The sequence below is a fragment of the Rhinolophus ferrumequinum genome, chromosome 11, assembly GCF_004115265.2.
Source record: "Rhinolophus ferrumequinum isolate MPI-CBG mRhiFer1 chromosome 11, mRhiFer1_v1.p, whole genome shotgun sequence".
Taxonomy (NCBI): domain Eukaryota; kingdom Metazoa; phylum Chordata; class Mammalia; order Chiroptera; family Rhinolophidae; genus Rhinolophus; species Rhinolophus ferrumequinum.
Genome location: NC_046294.1, coordinates 9,960,642 through 9,979,977, shown reverse-complemented (window position 1 = coordinate 9,979,977; position 19,336 = coordinate 9,960,642). Strand labels below are relative to the sequence as shown.

The window sequence follows — 19,336 nt, the reverse complement described above, 5'->3', positions numbered from 1 at the left end:
GGTCTGTTTCTGGGATTTCTAATCTGTTCCAGGTGTTGCCTTGTCTGCTCTTTACTGATACATTACACTGTATTAATTACTATTGTTTTATAGTAAATCTTGATACAGGTGTCCTCCACTTTTCAAAAGTTCGCTTTCTGCCACTTCACTTTTACAAAAGACCTACATTAGTACCTGCTTTTGCGAACCGAAAGAAATCCAAAGAGAATTTTCACTTTTACGATAAAAGGCAAAAAGCAAAAATAGCAGTCAGTATTTGTTTTGCAATGAGCCTTATAGAGGCAGCGCTCACCAGAGCGGTGAGAGTGGGCCCCCAAGCTCCTTGTCCGGGAACCACACTCAGCATCCAGCATCAAGCCCCACAGCTTTGAATTGTGTCTGTGAGCACCTGTGCTTTATCTCGATTTATTTGTGCATCTGTTAGCAAGCTGCGTCCTAAAGTAATTGCTTCTTCGCTTCTCACCACTTCAGCTTATGAAAGGTTTCGTAGACGTGCTATACTTTCAGATAGTGGGAGAAACCTGTATCTAGAACTTCCCTGAATTCCTTCTTTTCAGGAAAGGGTGTCTTAACTAATATTAACTTTTGATCATCCATCTAAATTTCATATTCCATGAAAAACTCTGTTGAGGTTTTGATTTTACTTATTCTGAATCAACAAATCAATTTAGGAAGAACTCACATCTCTTTCTATTGAGCTTTCTGATGTGGCTACCACTCTATTCACTAAGGTCAACTGTAATATCTTTCAATAAGGTTTAACCAACTTCTCCATAAAATGTCGTATCTTTCCTTAGATGTTTTTTCCTAAATGTCTTTTATTTTCCTTGCTTACTGTGGGGACAGAGCCAGGAGTGGTTTCCAGGCTCTCGGCCTCACGTGGAAAGGTGCTGGCTCAGGTAGTAAATGGCCATCGACTGTGATCAAATGGCCATCAGCTGTGGCTAGTTGGCCGTCAGCTGTAACCAGTGAGTCATTGGCCACTAATATAACTGCCGTGGCTACGCTAGCAGAAAATGGGGGCTAGCAAGAGGATGGTGGCTGAGCCTGCAAGCGCGGATTGCAGTTAGCAAGTGGGGTTGGTTGGCAGGCAGCAAAGCGGACGGCAGGTCGCACGTCGTCGTGTGAATCCAGCCTCCAGTGAGACTATAGTGACATGACTCCCCTACCTATGGCTCTGCGGGTGTTCGTTTTTGGCCTCACCATGTCCTGTGTTCTTATGTGGGGAGCGGGAGCTGAGACCCCGCAGGCCGCCCCACACGACACTTAACAATGATTTCATGTTTCTTGTGTAAACAAATTTTAAAGTTACATTTTCAAACTGCTCATTCCTGGTGTGTGGACATGCAGCTGACTTTTGCATTTTGATCTTATATCCAGTTAAGTTGCTAAACTTTCTTATTAGTTCTAGTGATTTGCATGTAGGAATTCTTAGAATTTCTGTGCAGACTATCATGTCATCTACTAATAATGACAGTTTCTCCCTTTTCAGTCCTCCTATGTTTTCATTTCTTTTCCACGTCTTATCATCCTGGCTAGTACCTCCTTCCTGCATTCTTAGATTTCAGCTACATTTTAGGTTTTAGTTCCTGAATTAAACCATCTGGAACTAGGTTATAATTTTCAGGATTTCAGATTATCCAGTTCAAAGCCTCCCTCCAAATGTACAAGGCTTAGTCACAATAAATGTTTTCCGAGCACTTCAGTATTTACAAGTATTTCTCAGACAGCATCTCAATGATCCTTACAAAAAACAGTGTCAGGTAGGAACTATTACAGTGACCACTTTACAGAAGAGGAAACTGAAGTATTTAAACGGTAGTTGAGAGAGATCACCTGGCTAGAAAGCAGGGGAGCTGTCCCTGGGCCGGAGTGACTTTCTAGATGCCCCCCGTCCCCCCGCCAGTGTTGTTTTTCTTTCTGAGCTGGATAGGGCCTTGGTGGCATGTAGCTCCAGCACTGTCATGAGATCATCAGACATGTCAAAGAATTTCCTTAATCCATTGTGTGTGGAGTTTTTTAATTTGGCATTTTTGAAATTTATTTGACACACCTGAATTGATTGTTGCATACCAAGTTGATTAAAAATTAAATGGAAAAGATGTCAAATACCTTGTCCTAGAAAGATTTACATGTAAAAGACTAAATTCACAGTAAGAAAAATTCAGATTCAGTCAATATAATCTGCTCTTCCCTAACTACAAACTTAGAGTTTTCCACTTTGCCCTTGAAACGTAGCCCGGGGTTCGCGGGATCTTAGAGTAGCTTGTCACTCTGATGACTTTGTTCCAGGCTTGTTTGCCTTGCGCACAGGTGACAGGAACAGCTGCCCCTTAGATCAACATAGATTAAACATAAACGAGTCCCATCTGTGAAGAATGCGGTGACAGCTGGAAAGCCGAGGGCTGCTTTCCGGAGGTGACGTTATAACCATGGCAGCCTTTGGGGAGGGCAATTACCCATCATGCTCCTGTCCTCTCTGAAAGTCCCACGGAGCCTTCCAGCAAGCCCTAAATCTGCCCTTGGGGCTCCAACCCTCCTGCCTTCTGGCCTCCCCAGTGGTAGAGGAAGTGACTTCCTTTGAGGGTTAACTTCAAGAGTGCCAGCAACGCCCCGTCCTCCCATTTGTAATTTCCACCTTTGTTCTCCCCTTCTATCTGCATGACCCACTTGTAGGTCGAGAGGATGGGGATTGTTATCTCACACCCATTTGCCTGATGAAAAGACTGAGGTTCAGAGAGGTTAGGTGACATGACACAGCCTCATAGCAGGAAGCATTGGAAGAAAGAGGACAGAAGCAGGAGAGGCTTCCTGAGGTCTCAGGCCAGAACTGGAACGTGGCCACTTTTGCCACATTCTATTGGCAAAGGAAGTCCCAAGGCAGCCCGGATTCAAGAGTTTGGGAAACAGATTCTGGCTGTAGCTGCAAGAGGTGTGGATACACGGAGGGGGATGAAACCAGGGCCATTTCTGCAATCAGCCTGCTACACTGTTCAGCTGAGAGCTCACCCAGGCCATTCCTGAGCATCTGCCACACCACACTGCACCCACGATCCTGGGTCGTCTCCCCGGCTTTGCACAGAGGACTCAGGGGCTACTTTGGTGAGAAACTGAATCCAGAGACTGATGCACAAATTCTCTGTGCATATGCCACTTGAGTACCACTCTGTATGCATACACACACATTCACATGTGCTCAGATACTCAAACATATACACACATACACTCCCATGTTCACACGCCCATACATGCACGCAGTACACCCACATTCACATACAGTCACACATTTACACACTTACACATGCTCACATGCTCACACTCACGTGCACGCACACTCACGCATGCTCATACGTTCACACACACGTGCCCTCTCACTGACACACCCTCACACGCATGTTCTCACACTCACTCACATTCATGCTCACACTCACTCTGCCCCTGCCCCAGGACAGCTGTGGACTGACCACCTGGCCCTTCTTATCTATCGTCAGACAAGTTCGTGGGGAAGAAAGTCAGGCCGCCTCCTGATTACACTCAGAGTTTCCCTCCTCAGCTGCAGGAAGGTGAAAGCCAACGTGGATCCCGCTCCCAGCTCTGAAACAAAGAGTGAGACCCCAGCAGGCCGCTAGCTTCCCTGGGCCTCAGTTTCCCATTCTGTACATTAAAGGAAGGAACTAGACCCTCTCACGGGGCTTGTGGCTGGAAGCCAACGATCCCACCAGCAGCTCCCTCTGCTCCTCTGTGGGGCCAGTGGGTGGTGGCCTAGAGCAAGAGGGACTTGGGAACTTCCCAGAGGCAGCAGCTCCCAGCAGAGCGGAGTCCCAAGCCCCACACGAATAGCAAGGTTTTCACATGAAAATGTGTGAACTCAGGAGAGGCAGCTGCGGAAGCGCAGAGGAGCAAGGAGTAAGCGGCAGGTGCAGCAGCGGTGAGTACCCACAGCCCTTCCAGGAGCAGTGGCCCAGGCCACCCAGGCCCTGCGCCCAAACAGGGGAAACGGGGCAGGGGCGCATCAGGTCCCAGACAAGGCGAGAGGGAGAGACTGGGGGCAGAAGAGGTTGCGACCCATGGGACTTACCCAGCCTGGCACTAAGAAGGCCAGGACAGCTCCCAGGGCCATCAGAACTACTGGCCTCCCACTGACAGGGACCCGCCAGCTAAGGACCCTGAACGGGTGACGGGGTGGTAAAGGAGGGTTGTCTTTCCTCCAACCCAGTCACTGAGATGATTCAGGCATCCCCTAGAGATCTTGGGGCCCTAACCATCCTCCCAGGGAACTGGAGTCTTCCTCTCCACCCACTCCCCCCGCCTTAGGTGTGACTCCAACCCAGACGCAGATGCCCCACCGTTTCCCTTCTCCAAGGGAAAGAGAAGGACCTAGCAGGAATTCTGAGCTGGAAAGGGGCATAGGGACAATGTTATTTCACCCATCATTTATAGATGGGGATACGGAGGCCCAGCGAGGGGGGAAGGGGCTATCCCACCCCCAGTCAGTGGGAGGTGGGCAGCAGAGCTGAATGAAGCCCTGCTGAGGGGCTGGGTGATATGCATGATCCGATTTAGTGAGTGTGGGCACTGGGAGGCCTGCCCCCTCCTGTCATGTGTTTGCATCTGTTGGCATCTTTTCCAGGCTAGGGAAGCAGGTCTGGGCAGTCTTGGAAGGGCTGGGATTGGAGGAGCTGGGATGGTCTGCCAGCCCAATGCCACAAGTCAGATTTAGATAGGAGCAAATTCCTGCCTGTTGACAATGTGGTAGGGCCAGAAGGTATGGCATCCTACAAAGCCTAGAGCACCTCTTCCCCCACACCATCAAAGCCACCCATTTGACAGATGGGGAAACTGAGACCCAGAGAGGTTAAGCAACTTGCCTGAGGTCATGCAGCTGATTGAGCTTGCAGAGTGGTGGGGTGGAGTCCTCCCCGGCTAACCCCAGGGCCGATGACCTCAACCACTAAGCACGGCTGCCTCCTCCCAGATGTGCAGATGTGCAGCCCCTTCCCAGATGTGTTCCTGTGCGTTTCATCCAAGACACGCTCAGAGCCTCTCTCCTCCAGCTGGTAACACCTCCCCACGCTGCTCCAACTGTGAATAAACACAGCTGCTTCTGGCTGCCTGTGAATAAAGATGATGCCGAGAGGCTCACAGGACCACACCTGGCTGCTCAGGGGCAGCTGAGCCTATGACTCTGGGTGGCCTGTGACAGGGCTCTGCCTGGCCAAAGGCAGTGAGGTTCATGAGTTAGCGCAGGACCCGGCGACCTCGGATCAGCTGAGGGAAGCCAGTGGAGTCAGCATCCTGGGGCTGGCAGACGTCATCTGCTGCCCCTTTGTCCCGACTGTGTGGCCCCTGGATCAGAGGGGCCACAGGGAGCTAGGGAATAGCAGGGAGTCAGAGGACCAAGGTTTGCATACAGCTCTATCCCTTATCTTGACCTTGTGACCCTGGGCAAGTCACCTTGCTCATCTTCAAGGTGACAGGTAATGAGCCCTCTGTCCCGGATGGAGTGGGCTGAGCCGCTGTGTCTCCGCCTGCCCAGCAGGGTCCTGGACTAAAACTCCCAGGAAGAGCGAGTTCACCTCACCTCAAGTCCTAGAGGGGATTTCAGGGACCCACCAGGACCATCCCCCTGCTCCATCTTACAGATGGGGAAACTGAGGCTCATGGAGAATAAGTGACTGGCCCGAGATCACACACCTCACTGAACGACTCTGAGCTCAATTTCCTCATCAGCAAAAGGGGAAGAATACTAGTACCTACCTCCTAAGGTTGTTAGCAACAGTAGGAGCTAAAAGGCAATGAAGGCCTCCTGCGTGCCAGGCACTGGTGGGCACTAGGTGGGCATTGAAAACTCCTTTAAACTCACAGAGACTATGCCGGGGTGAAATTAGGGCAGCCCCGTGGCTTTTCTGGCTGCTCTCAGGTGAGGCAAACGTCCTGAGTTAGTCTTTGGTGTCCAGTCTTGTGTTACAGCACAGCGTGATTTGGGGCACCTGGGTCCTCAGCCCAGCACAAGGCAGGTAAGAAGGGGAGTTGGCGGGCTTCGCCCTGACTCTCCCTCCCCCACAGCAGGCTAACTGGGTTTCCACCCTCACCGGGGCCACAGGGAGGAGGAGATGAAGGGGACAGGGAAATGCACTTGCCCGCTGCACCACACACCTCCTGAGACAGCGGACTTGAAGCTGACTTCTCTGCAGAGGGGTTTTACAAGATCTGTGGAGATGCCACCATCACTGGGGATCTCTCTCCTGTGCACCTCCCCCAATAATCTTCCCCAAAAAGAGGGGTGCATATCAATTTCTCCAAATCTCCTTAAAGCCAGCCTCCCTATCTTGTCCCCAGGTGAAAAGGATATAGGCCCCACCTACACAGACAGTGCTCGCATCCCTCTAAATCAGGGGTGTCCAAACTGCGGCCCGCGGGCCAATTGTGGCCCATGATCCATTGTTAATTGGCCCACAGCAAATTCCAAAGATATATTTAGTTTACTTAAATAAACCAGGTGAGGCAATACGTACTTCACCTCGAGTGAGTGGCCCGGCTGTTTGTGTGTTTTACCGCATGTGGCCCTTGGTGAAAAACGTTGAAAAAAGTTTGGACACCCCTGCTCTAAATCTTCCAAAATCCTCTGTCTCCACTCCCGACTGTGTGGGTGAGGGTGACAAAGTCATCTCTGCCACCTGCTTTTTGTGAGTCCCTGTGGGCCATCGGTGGTACAGCTCACTGCAGGATCTGGTGTCAGCTGAAATTTCTATTTTAACATCTCTAACAAATATGCCCAGTCTGAAGGCCCACAGCCTATCCCACCCACCACACTGCTGTTTCTGACCCTCAGTTTACAGGTCGGCAAAATGGGCTGAATGACACCTACCTCACAGGGCTGTTGTAAGGATATATGGTCTCATACAGATAACAACACTCTGTAGACTGTAAAAAGTAGGGCCATCCAGCCATTGATAACCTGCCCTATTGTGGGTGTCTGGGTATTTTCTGTGTCTCTGCTACAGGCAGCAGTTCCTCTGGTAGCTACCTTATAAGCTACTGGAGGCAGGGGACCGTGAGTTTTCCTCTTTTTCACCTGCCTGTCTATGGCACACATGTATTAGTGTTTAGGGTTGTCCCTGGCTGATTGGTTAGTAAGGAAAAAAGTGTTCTCTTTCTGGTGGCATATAGCTGGGGTCAGGGTCCAGGTGGCCTCTGGAACAAATGGGTGGTCCCTGGCCTGAGAGTACAGAGATGCTGATGGTGGCTGCTGGGGGTGGGGAGTAGTAGAAAGAAGAGCTAAAGAGTCTCAGGAACTATGTGACACTTTCTTGCCCGGGATTGCCACTTAACCCACCTTATCAGCTGAGAGCCTATTTTTATAGGTGTTTTCTCCTAAGGAGGGCAAGGTCTCAGCTCCTGTCTCACCACCTCCCTGGGAGTGATGTTAATTACACAAGTGCTCCCTCCCCGGGGCTATTCAGGCCCATCAGCCTGTTGGGGGGGGTCAGTCCAGCCATGGCGCCCGCCCTTGCAGCCCCAGAGAATGTCCACAGACACGCCCCAAACCACCACGGATCTCAGGCAGTTTTCACCCGTCCCTGGTGAAATGACAACTATACAGGCAAGAGTGATGTTTTCGCCCAATTAAATTTGTTCTGCATAAAGCTTTTGTCCTTCTACTCTCAAAGTATGTCCTTCCTCCCTCTCTGGTGTCAAATATCCCTTCTAGATGGTGGTGATAACATGGATGATCTCTTGACATGAACTTACTCAAGAAAGTGGAAAGTTGGCAGACTCATTCAGTCCCCATTTGTTTTTAATTTACTGCTCTGTGAACGCTGAGCATTTTAGAACGACTGCTCCAAGGAGCAAAGTACAAGCCTTGGTCTCACTCTGACAAAGGCAGGATTCAGACCCAGGAGTGGATGAATTCCATAAAGTCAACTATCCTACTGAGAGATGGGAGTCCAGGGCCTACCCCAGTTCTTTCACTGAGGTGCTGTGTAACCATGAGAGACACCCTCACCCTCTCTGAACCTCTGTTTCCTCATCTCTAAGCACAGCTAATTATCCATGCCTGTGTCTCCCTGAGAATGAGATGTGGGCTTAAGTGATCATTATTCACACCCCAAGAAGCAAATACCCGTGGGGTAGGTGGGTCCTCCTCAGCCCAGACTCCATCGTTCTGCCACCTCACTCTCTCATTCCCATTTTCCTGGACTGTCAGACCAGGCCATCTTTAGCACTGTCCTCAGCAAGTGTCTACTCTCCCCCAGTATGTCTGGCAGGGAGGGAAGCAGCCGATGGGTGGGGAAGGAGAACAAGATGGAGGAGAGAAAGAGGAAAGCAAAGGAAGGTGGGGTGAGGGAAGTGAGAGAGGAGAAGCAGTCACGTCTGAGGACCCCTGATTTAGGTCCATGTCCTCCTTGAAGACATCCCTGAGTTCCACAACCAGCTCAAGTCATTTCTCCCTCCCTCCACCGACCTCTCTCTCCTAGCAGTGGCCCTGCTCTGCCTTGGGAGACCCTACGAGGACAGGACATCTGGTCTTGATTCATTATATCCCCAGCCCCTATGGTTGGTGCTCATAGTAAAAGTTCAGTCATTTATTGGACTGAATTGCAAACCTCTTGCTTCTCCTACTAGACACGAGGCTCCTGGAGTGCAGGGACTCGGTGTTTGATCCATAATTGTATACATTCTCCAAAGGAGGGCTTTTATCAGGTTTGTGTGTTATTTAATCTAATTCACACCAAGTCCTAGGCGACTGGTGCCAGTGTTATCATCCCCACTTTACAGGGCAGGAAACTGAAGCAAGCGGTGAGGGCCATCTTGTCCCATGTCTCACAGTAACTGGGGGGGTGCGGGGGGTGCGGGGGAGCGGGCCAGGATTCAAATCCTAGCTTCTATTTCCAGATCTGTGTGCTGAATCAGTTAATGCCAATGAGAAGTTTGCTTTTAATTTCACTGTCTGCTCGGGCAGATTCCTCACTCTGCTGTTTCCTGGTAAACTCATCTCCTGACAGCTGGGCGGTTTTCCCCAAAGTGTTTGCTCAGGCCCCCCGCACATACATCAAGTTTCCGTAATCCATAATCCATGCATATCTTGGCTACATTAACAGTGAATGCTTCGGTGGCCAAAGAGAAAGCCTCCCACAGCAGGAAATTCCCCAGGGAATTATTTACACAAGCTCCTTAGCCAGGGCCGAGGGTCAGGAAATGGCCGCGAGTTCTGGTCAGATGAGGACATGCACGCCACCTCAGCTCTGCCTGCCTCGCACTGGCTGTGTGTTCTTCAGCAAGTCACCTGCCCTCTCTGGGGGAAAGGAGGGGGTTTAAATGCATGCTCTCCTCAAGGTCCTTTCCGTGTAACACAGCAGAGATTAAGAAGGTGGCTTCTTGGGTGAGAGAGACCAGAATTCAAGGCTCGGCCTTGCCTCACTCAGAGGCCCTGGACCTAGGATATCCCTTCTCTGAGGGAACCTCCTCCATTGACGATCAGAGATTTTGGTGCCATCCTAAGGGGGCTGCAATGAAGGAGGTTGGCAGCATATTGTTTATCAACTAAACAGTTCTATGCAAATATGCAACCATCATCACTCTCACTATTATCTCCCAAGCCTTTGTCTCCCAGGGTCTCTGACCACGATGTCTGCAGCTCCCACGAGCAATGGGGTGTTTGTCGTCATCCCGCCCAGCAATGCCAGTGGCCTCCGCCCTCCTGCAGCCATTCTGCCCACCTCCATGTGCCAGCCTCCTGGGATTATGCAGTTTGAGGAGCCACCGCTGGAGGCTCAGACTCCAAGGGCCACCCAGGCGCCCGACCTGCGGCCCGTGGAGACCTTTCTGACGGGAGAGCCCAAAGCTTTAGGGGTAAGAACAGCCTCTCCCGACGACCTGAGGCGGGTGCTGGGCCAGGAGGGAGCACCCCAGCACTGGAGCATTAGTGCCCACCTTGGAGAGGCGGCAGAGAGTCGATACATAGTGAGGACTTGAGGACTCAGCTGTGCTCCAGACAGCGACCCTTCTCCAGTGGAGCTCCCAGAGATAAACCAGTAAAGTAATGACCGAGATAGGATCATGGGGTTAAATGGTGGGTGGAGGAGGCGAAACACTAGAGGGGGTGGACAGGGAGGTCTCTCTGGGGAGAGGGCATTTAGGCTGTTGGGCTGAAGCCAGCCAAGGGAAGATTGGGGGCCAGAGCTCCCCAAAAAGAGGGAACAGCAAGCGGCGTACTGTACCCGAGGATGACCTGACTGTCAGGTTCTACTTTCAACCCCACTGCTTCATTGCATCCAGGAGCTTTGGTTTGAACATGCTGAAATTTAGGATTCTACACTAACAGCCGCACCAAGTCCACTGGTGCCTGAATGGACTAGAGACCATGAACAGAGATGCGGTCATCAGTTGCTGGAATCCTGAAACCTCGGGGCTGACCCTAGGAACCCATGACCTCCAAAGGAATTTGATGACAGAAATACAAATTGCTGAAGAACATAGAAGTGGAAACCATAAACAGATGTCAGGGACTGTCATCCGGTGAGGAGAACGCTGGCTTTAGAGTTAGCTGGCCTGCCACTGCCCAGCTGGGACACTTTGGGCAAGTTACTGAGCATCTCTGAGCCTCAGCTTCTCCATCTCCAAAATTAGGATAGTAATAATATCTACCTCATCACGGTAGGGTTCAATGAGATAATGCCTGTAAAACATGGCTTAGAGTAGACAGGCATCAGGTCAGTGGCGGCTGGTGTTTCATGAGGAGTAATCGCCACAGCAGTAGTGGTGGTCTAGTGGCAGGAGAAGGACCTGCAGAGAAGGAGAGCAGTGTTGGCTGCTGGGCCACCGTGCTCCATAAGAAAGCTGAAAAGATGAAAGACATGCAGCCAAAGAGAAAAGTCAAGGGGTCATGCCTGTAAATATCCAGATTCTTGGCACTCATGTTAGAAAGACATATAAATATTCCACATGCCGCCAACAATATTATTCTAGCGGTTCACAGTCAGAACTGCCCATATGTGGACCACGCTGGTTTGGATGGTGCTGAGTGCCTCGTCACTGAGGGCGCCGTTTAGAAGTCAGGGGATGGAAAGTGTTCCTGGATTAAGCAGAAGTTGAATTCAGGGGCCTCCAACATTTCCACTCAGTTCTGGAATTCAATTGTTACCAAAAAATTTGGAAAGACATGACAGAAGTTACTAGAATCCCACATGTCCCCATCTTTGGGGAAATCATCCCATTTCTGGGAATGGGTCAATGGGGAGCTAATAAACCACCTCTAGAAAGAAAGAAAGGAGGAAGGAAGGAAGGAAGGAAGGAAGGAAGGAAGGAAGGAAGGAAGGAAGGAAGGAAGGAAGGAAGGAAGGAAGGAAGGAAGGAAGAAAGAAAGAAAGAAAGAAAGAAAGAAAGAAAGAAAGAAAGAAAGAAAGAAAGAAAGAAAGAAAGAAAGAAAGAAAGAAAGAAAGAAAGAAGAAAGAAAGAAAGAAAGAAAGAAAATACAAGTCCAGACTTCAGCTGGGTAGGGTCAGCTCCAACCCACAGCTGGATGGAGCAATGATAGCCACTGAAATGAGAAATATGCTCAAGGAGATATTCAGTGCAGGCAGTAAGGGGAGGAGGAAGGAAAAGGTGAGGCGTTTGGCTTAGGGAACGCGGTGTCCCTGAAATGCCGGCAGAGAAAACCAGGGACAACACACAGCGACGCTTGAGAGCCATGGGTCAGAGCACAAAGCAGGATGTAAAGCTGTAGAGACATGGAAACAAGCAGCTGGATCCCGTAGGCTTTGGGGAAACTGCCTGTCCTTCTTAAAACTGTCCCTTATGGTTGTTATAATGGTATCTCCTCAAAAGAACAGAATCGAGGTTTGGTTCTCAGTTGCTAACAGTTGGCTGGGGGAGGAGGGCGCTCCCTGCACGCTCTCCTCCGGGGCCGGCAGGGGGCGGTGTGGAGCCCCCTGTCTGAGCAGCCTCCCGCTTCCCGCAGACGGTCCAGATCCTCATCGGCCTCATCCACCTGGGCTTCGGCAGCGTGCTGCTCATGGTCCGCCGCGGCCACGTGGGGATGCTCTTCATCGAAAGCGGCGTCCCCTTCTGGGGAGGAGCCTGCGTGAGTGCGGGGCCATCTGGGGGGCCGTGCTGAGGTCCACCTCTTTCCCCTGTGCCCACCCCCCACCACATTCTCCTGGGCACAGCCGCCCCTAGGTGGAGGCCTGAGCCTACATCTACCTCCTAACCACAGACCCTAATCCTAAAACTGGGCCAGACCCCACTCCTATGTACGCCAGGCTCCCAGCAAAGAGCCTGGCACAGAGAAGGTTCCCAAAAAGGATGGATGGAGGACACTAAGCACCTGTTTTACCCGGATCCTGCGCTTCACCCCACATCCAAACCCCGTCCTGCGGAAACCCGCCAGCGCCTCTGGTGGGTCCCAGCCCCCTGGGAGTCTGACCAGTCCTGAAGCCCCTGAGCCCATTCCTCTGCTCGTACCCTGGCCGGCTTGACCAGCCGGCCCTGCTGGAGTGTCAGGGAGGGTGTCGTTATCACCTCCAGCCTGAAGACAGCATTTCAGCGTTTGCAGCGCCCTGTCCACACCCGGGCCTGCCGGGCCCCCAGGGGAACACAGGCTCTGCGGTCAGGCCAGTGGGGTGTACCACCGAGTCCCTTAGGCGAGCCGCTCAGCCTCAGGCCTCAGCCTCCTCATCTTAAAATCGGGTCCATAGTTCTGGCTCTGCCTCCCCCATAGTTTGAGGAGATGAAGAGCTAGCGCGTGTGGGAGCCTTGATTCCGCACCAAATAGTGGCTGTCGTTTGCAATGATTTCCCCTTTAGAGAGAGTCAGAGACTTGCACGAGAGGGACCTCCCTGGAGTGAGTGAGGCTTTCTGAAGCCAGGGCACAGTGACCTCCTGCCCCCGGCTGCCTCCAGCAAGAGCTCAAAACCCTCAAAAGTGGGGGTCAGAGAGGCAAAAGCAAGTGACACATAGAGCAGAATGGTCACCTGGCCATGCTCTGGGGACAGGCTGTGGCCCACAGGAAATGGGCGGAAATGTCAGCAATGGGAGAATCTAAGGGGGAAACCGCATCAGGGAGAAACGAAGGTGTCATTTCCTTCTCTGAGCTCCCTCCTGCCAAGCTGTATCACAAGATATGCCCCAGTAAAGATTTCAAAATTGGTGAGGAGTAGAAGTGATACATGTCTAACTATTACATTGTTTTGTATACCTGAAACTAAGCAAAAACCCTGATTTTCAATCATAAAAGCCATCAGGGTCAGGAGACCCAGGCGGGATGTGTGTGAGCCCCAATATTTAATCATTCAGTTGGATCTTCACGTAGTTGACCTCCAGGGGCCCCTGTAGGTATACATGTATTGTGCATGTTTTTCTAGAGAGGGCTCATAGCTTTTACAAGATGCTCCAAGGAGTCCTTAGCTGAAAAAGTCCCAAAAGCCCAGAAAAGGATAACTTGTACAGAAGGAGAGGGACGACATAGCTGGGATGCGGTTCCGGTGCCGATTCGGGTGGGTCTCCTTCTATTTGACGGGCAGATCATTGCCTCTCGCTGGGGCTCAGCTTCTTTGTCTATGAAACATCATGTCTGTCTCCGGCCCTGAGAGCTGGATTCTAAATCCAGTTTCCATCTTCACATCTCCTCTTAATGTCAAAGAGGCAATATATCAAAATTAAACTCTTGTTTCCCCCTATTTTCCCACACCCTCTCCTCAGCTCAGCAAATGGCACCTCCATCCCTCCATCCCAAGTCATCCTAGATTCTTCTCTTTTCCCACTCCCTGTCCACCCCACCAGCAGGTACCGTCAGTTCACCCTCCCAAGCAGAGCCTGCAATCGTCTGCGTGTTGCCACCTCCACTGCCCCCACCCTGGTCCACACCATCTGGACAGTTGTAGTGGCTCCTTCCTGGTCCTCTCATTTGCAGTTTAGCACGGAGAGGCCTTCCCTGACCGCCCAACCTCAGGTAGCCCACCCCCCCCCCAGTGGTTTCGTATGTCATGACAGCTCCTGTCAAGACTACCACCTGTACTTCTTGGTTGTTTATTTGCTAAGTGTCATTCTTCCCCAATTAGAATAGAAGCCCCGTGAGAGCAGGGGTTTGCCTGGTCTTACTCAGCTCTGCTTTGTCTTTGGCACACACCTCCTGCTCAGTAAATGTTTCGGGAGTGAATGTTTAAAGGAACACTGCCTTCACTTTGAGGCTCTGACGAGATATCAATGAAAACAAGCTACGGCTAGTACCCTGGACAGGGGCCCCTAACCAGGGGACACGCTTACAGAGAGAGCCCAAGGAGGCAGAGAAGGTGGCAGCCTAGAGGCTACTTCCCTCTCCCGAGTACCCACAGCCTCGACAGAGCCCAGGCACAGTGTGCCCTGCCCAGTGTCCCAGCCAAAGCCTTACCAGGGTCTCCTCTCCCCCACACAGTTCATCATCTCTGGGTCCCTGTCAGTGGCAGCCGAGAAGAACCAAACCAGCTGCCTGGTAAGTCTGATCGGGGACCTGGGACGAGGGTAGGGCCATGAGGATTCCACTCCACTAGGACCCCAACCTCACTCATTTGGCTCCTTCAACACGCATTTCCTGGGGGGCTGCTGAGTGCCAGGCGTGGGACAGCATCCAGACAATCCCTGCCCCTTACACTGGAGAGAGGAGGAGCCAAGATCTACTTTCAAAATACACAGCAAAGCAGGAAGTGAGGGTCTGCAGGCAAAGTGCTCATGGTTGTTGAGAGAAATGGAAGACGCAAGAAGGCCCTCCTGGAAGAGGAGGTGGCTGAGCTGGGCCCTGGGGGGTGGGAAGGACGAGTAACTCTGAAGGGAAAGCATGAGACCTCAACGAGGAGCCATGGGCAGGGCTGCTGAGGAAACCATGTGTGGTTCTGTTGGCCCAGGGCAAAGGTCAAATGGAAGGGAAGAAATCAGATGGAGAGATGCGCTAGGTCCATCTCACCAAGGAAGGCTCTGGTGCCTTCTGCGGGCAACAGGGAGGCGACTGAGCTCTTGGACAGGAGATTGCTGAGCAGGGCCATTCTCCCAAGGTCCAGGGGGAGGCTAGGAGGAAAGGAGGGGGGTCAACAAGAACTCAAGTCAATGGGGCCACTGCCCCTGGCCAGGGAAGGCTGGGCTGGGAGGCGTGGGACGGGGAGAGCTGTTGCCTTTTGCCCTCTCTCCTCCTTGCCTCTTCCCTCTGCTCCTTTCCCTCCTGTCTCTGTCCATCCTGCAGGTGAGAAGCAGTCTGGGGACGAACATTCTCAGTGCCATGGCAGCCTTTGCTGGGACAGCCATTCTGCTCATGGATTTTGGTGTCACTAACTGGGTGTGTTTTCAGACACCCCCAGCAGTGGGGAGATGTGGAGAATGGTAGAGCCATGTCAGGGGCCAGGTGAAGCAAGAGTTTGCAGCACCAGGCGGCCAGGGCCCTTTGCACCGGCAGGGCCTGCCAGTCCCAACAGACCGCATGAGCATATGGACCCCATGACCCTGCCCCCAGCATGGGTTTGGGGAAAACAGAGAGACAGCCTGGTGGAGTGGGGGGAGGGCACAGGACGGGCAGCAGGAGGACTGGCCCAGTGCAGCTCTGCCACCAATGACTGTGTGACTGGGTACGTTATTCTCGCTCTGGTCCCCCTTCTCGATTCTAGAATTCTCGGCTTGCCTTAACTGTGGGTTTTTTGGTCGCCAGGATGTGGGCAGGGGCTATCTGGCTGTGCTTACCATCTTCACCATTCTGGAGTTCTTTATCGCAGTCATTGCCGCCCACTTCGCATGCCAGGCCACCCGCGCTGAAGCCAACGCGGTGAGTGCGTGCACCCCAACCTGGGCCTCTGAGGAAGGCTGTAGCTGGGGAGGGTCCCTGTTTCCAGCCCCTCCCTGCTTCCCTCTGGGAAGCAGTCTAGGGGACTGTGCTGCACTGAGCTCCCCACTCATAAATCTGAGAACCCAAAGAAGTCTCTGCTGAAAGATGGGACTATTTTCCTCATGGCCACAGAGGGGTGCCAGCAGCAATGGACCCGCTGCTCTGTGAGCCTTGACACCCAGCAGTCAAGGCCCTGGGCACAGGGGATGAGGCGGGAGTCTGAACACAGTTGAGTAGAAGCCTCTAGAAGTTAGTTCATGGGCCATGGAAGAAACAAGAGGCGTCAGACAAGGCAGCACGACAGGTGGGAATTGAGCTTAGTTTCCCAAACACTGGAGATCAGTGAATCCAGAAAGGTGGTGAAGGAGGGCATTCATGGCAGGAGAACCAGTCAGAGTAAAGGAGAACCAGTCAGAGTAAAGAGAGAAAATGCAGGCCACAGTGTGGGGGAGGTGGCTTTGTGCAGAATGGGAGGTGAGACTATTGACGTCTCTGAGCAGAGACAGATATGTCCAAAGCGAAGGGTGAGTAGAGCGGGGCTCAGGGAAATCAATCAAGAGGGTTTGTCCAATGCAGGGGGGTGGAGGGTTCAGAGAGGCGGGGGCTGGAGGCAGGCAAGCAACAGGAAGCCAGTGCTGCTGTTATGGAAGGCTTGAAGCCGTGCAAGGCCGATCAGAGAGAAAGAACTTCAGCTTCTAGAGATATGGGACTTCTATCTGTTTTGTTCTCCCCATTGTACTCCCCACACCTGGGTCATAGTTGGCCCCAGTAAATATTTTTTAAAATATTAGTTGAACGGATGACAGTTCTGAGCCGGCCTATTCCGACTTGCAGATTAGTAGGGTGTTCTCAGAGTACCCGCCAGGGGGCACTATTGCAACACCTCCCTGCAGGGAGAGAGCCCTCTAGAGTTGTCATTGGATTTTCCTTTTTTCTGCAGCCTGTGATTTTCCTGCCAAACGCCTTCAGCACAGACTTCGACATCCCCAGCCCCGCAGCCTCCCCACCCCCTGCCTATGACAATGTGGCATATGTGCCCAAGGAGTCGTCTGAGTAGTTGGTCACGCCGGCCTGTTGGAGTCCAGCTTTTCCCCTCTGCGTCCATGCTCTCCGTACCCCAACCTCGTTAATCTAGGGCAGCCCCACTCCCACACCCTGTCAGTCTCCATAAATGTGACACCTGAGTGAAGTCTTCCCTGATGTTGTCTGTCCCACACATTTCCCACAGTGATTTCTTTCCTAGGGGTGAGTGTCCCTCGGCAACTTGGACACGCGCCGTCAGCCTTCCGGAAATGCCCCTCTGTGAGGCTATGCATTACTCTCTGCTCACTGGGGAAATCCCGGCCTCACTGGGAGACAAGTTCAGGCCTGGGGAAGGTCATTAAGCTCAGAGAGCCCAGGAGGGACTGCTGAGCCCAACCGCTGAGGCCGCACAGCTGAGTGGCCTGACCTGAGGTGTCCAGGCCCCAGGACCAGCTCTGTCCTTGTAATCTGCTACCATGTCTCTAGGCCTCAGTTTTCACAACTGGAAACAAAAGCATTGAACCAAATGCCATAGCACGCCCTCCCAGCTCCCCTGGGCACCCTGAAGTCCTGGTCTGAGTCAGGCACTGTCCCCCAGCTGCTCTGGAAACACTCATTTCCTGATCTGTAAAATGGAGTTGATATTGACCCTGGCCCTACTCCCTCCCAGGGCTGCGGAGGTTGCAAGGAGGACTGAAGCCAGCCCACTGTACCCCGTCAGCATCCACAGGTACACAGACATGGCGGCTCCTCCCCAGGAGGCTCAAGACCTCCCTGTGCCTTTCAGTGCCCCCTCTTACTGCCCCAGCCTGAGGAGCAAGGCTGCCCCTAAAGGTTACAATGAGCTATGCTGGATCTGGGGCCACGGAGACACCTCCACCTGGTATCAGAGGCTCATCTCATCCACACCACAGGGGGAAATAATCAGTGTGGCTTACATTTTAAGCTGGTCTCATCGCAATGACTTTTCAACTTCAGGAGCTTCTAAGGGTTGTCCCGTATTTATCAGAAGACCTGGGTTATTGTCCCACTGTCACAGCAAAGGACTCTGTGTGTGCGATCCTTACACTTGTTCTGTCCCCACCTAAGCCCAAATGAGCAGGCATTCATATCCCCACCCTACAACTGAAGACATGGAAGGTTGAAGAGGTGAAATCAAGTGCCCAAGGCCACTGAGCTAATAAGAGGCTGGGATTTGAACACAGCTCCATCTGAGTTCAGAGTCTATGCTCTTACCTCATGGCTCTCCAGAGTCCAAACATGAGTACTTCCCACAAACCCCTTCCCCTTCCTCCTGTTCCTTCATCCCAAAGACTGGGACAGGGCTGCATTCCTCAGCACCCCAACTTCTTCCTTCTTCGTCTAACAAACTCCTGCTTCTACTTCAAAACCCTATTTTAATGTTGCTTCTTCTGTGATGTCTTCCCAAAGGAGGGGTAGTCAGCTAGGTGGCTAAGTGCCATTCAGCCACAGGGGTGGGGCAAGCAAGGCCCCATTTAAGGAGGCGCTCTCTCCCAGAGCTGTGTACGTGCAGAGCTGGGGTAGGGATTATAAAAAGCTTTGACTTTCAGAGGAGACTTGAAGACTTGGAGCTGAGAACTTAAGACCATAAAGTATAGAGTTGGAGGAAACGTGTTGGCAGATTTGAGACCAGATTTTCTCACAGAGGAGAACAGAGACATTTTTGAACAAAGGGCAGAAGTCTGGAGACAGAGAGGGAGAAAGGAAGAAAAAAAGAGGAAGAAAGGGCTTAGCCTCAGTTTACTGGGGATTATCATGTCTGTCCCCTGTTGACTAAGTCCCTCAGGGGGTGGGGGAACCAAAACCACAGATCAAGTAGAAGGAATTATACAGCTGGATGCTTTTTCACATCCCAGGCTGTCATCTGGAAAGACTGCAAGGCAGATGTCCCACGTCTAGACAGCAAGGAACCAGGATGTAGAGCTGAGGTGGCTGAGGGCCGTGCCTGGTAACACAACATGGAGTCCTACTCTCCCATAGGGGTATAAATAAAAACACCAGAAAGCTTTCTGTGTCCCCAAGAGGGAGTACAAAAGACTGAGAGGGCCAATGTGCAATGTGGATTGTATGAGACTGTAGCTTTATAACAAATAAGAATGGAGACAGTGGCCATCGGTAAGAGAACAGCAAGGACAGACCATGGCTTGTGGATTGCAAGGCACAGAAGTGATCACATTATCCTTACTCGGCAAAATTAAGTTTTCTACCACTGAAAGGAAATGGGACTTAAAGAAGTAATTACCATGAAGAAGAATTCTGAGAACTACAAAACATTACTAAGAGACATTAATTAAGATCTAAATAAATGAAGAGATATACTATTTTCATGGATTGGAAACTTCAAAATTTTGTTAAAGTGCCATTTATCTCCAAAATTTACAGATTCAAAATAATGCCATTTAAAATTCCAGAAGCTTTTTTGGGGGGTGGGGCAGAAGGCGGAATAAC

At 51.7% G+C, this 19,336-nt stretch overlaps 1 protein-coding gene across 7 annotated transcripts in view; it reads left to right on the top strand.

The window, feature by feature from the left end:
* The first annotated feature begins 3,352 nt into the window (after positions 1-3,352).
* MS4A15 (membrane spanning 4-domains A15) overlaps positions 3,353-19,336 on the top strand; it is an 18,710-nt gene continuing 2,726 nt past the window's right edge. Inside the window, exons 1-7 of one of the 7 annotated variants that reach the window (XR_004424335.1) lie at positions 3,353-3,928; positions 8,629-9,855; positions 11,963-12,085; positions 14,414-14,470; positions 15,212-15,304; positions 15,671-15,784; positions 16,785-17,597. Coding sequence is in view for 6 of the 7 variants with exons in the window: in XM_033119975.1 (XP_032975866.1) it covers positions 9,559-9,855; positions 11,963-12,085; positions 14,414-14,470; positions 15,212-15,304; positions 15,671-15,784; positions 16,785-16,901 (801 nt within the window). In the remaining variant the exon portion in view is untranslated. Of the gene's footprint in view, positions 3,929-8,628; positions 9,856-9,921; positions 10,043-10,281; positions 10,522-11,487; positions 11,756-11,962; positions 12,086-14,413; positions 14,471-15,211; positions 15,305-15,670; positions 15,785-16,784; positions 19,314-19,336 lie in introns of those variants that run through there. The other 6 variants (XM_033119975.1, XM_033119974.1, XM_033119977.1 and 3 more) reach the window with 6 other exon arrangements.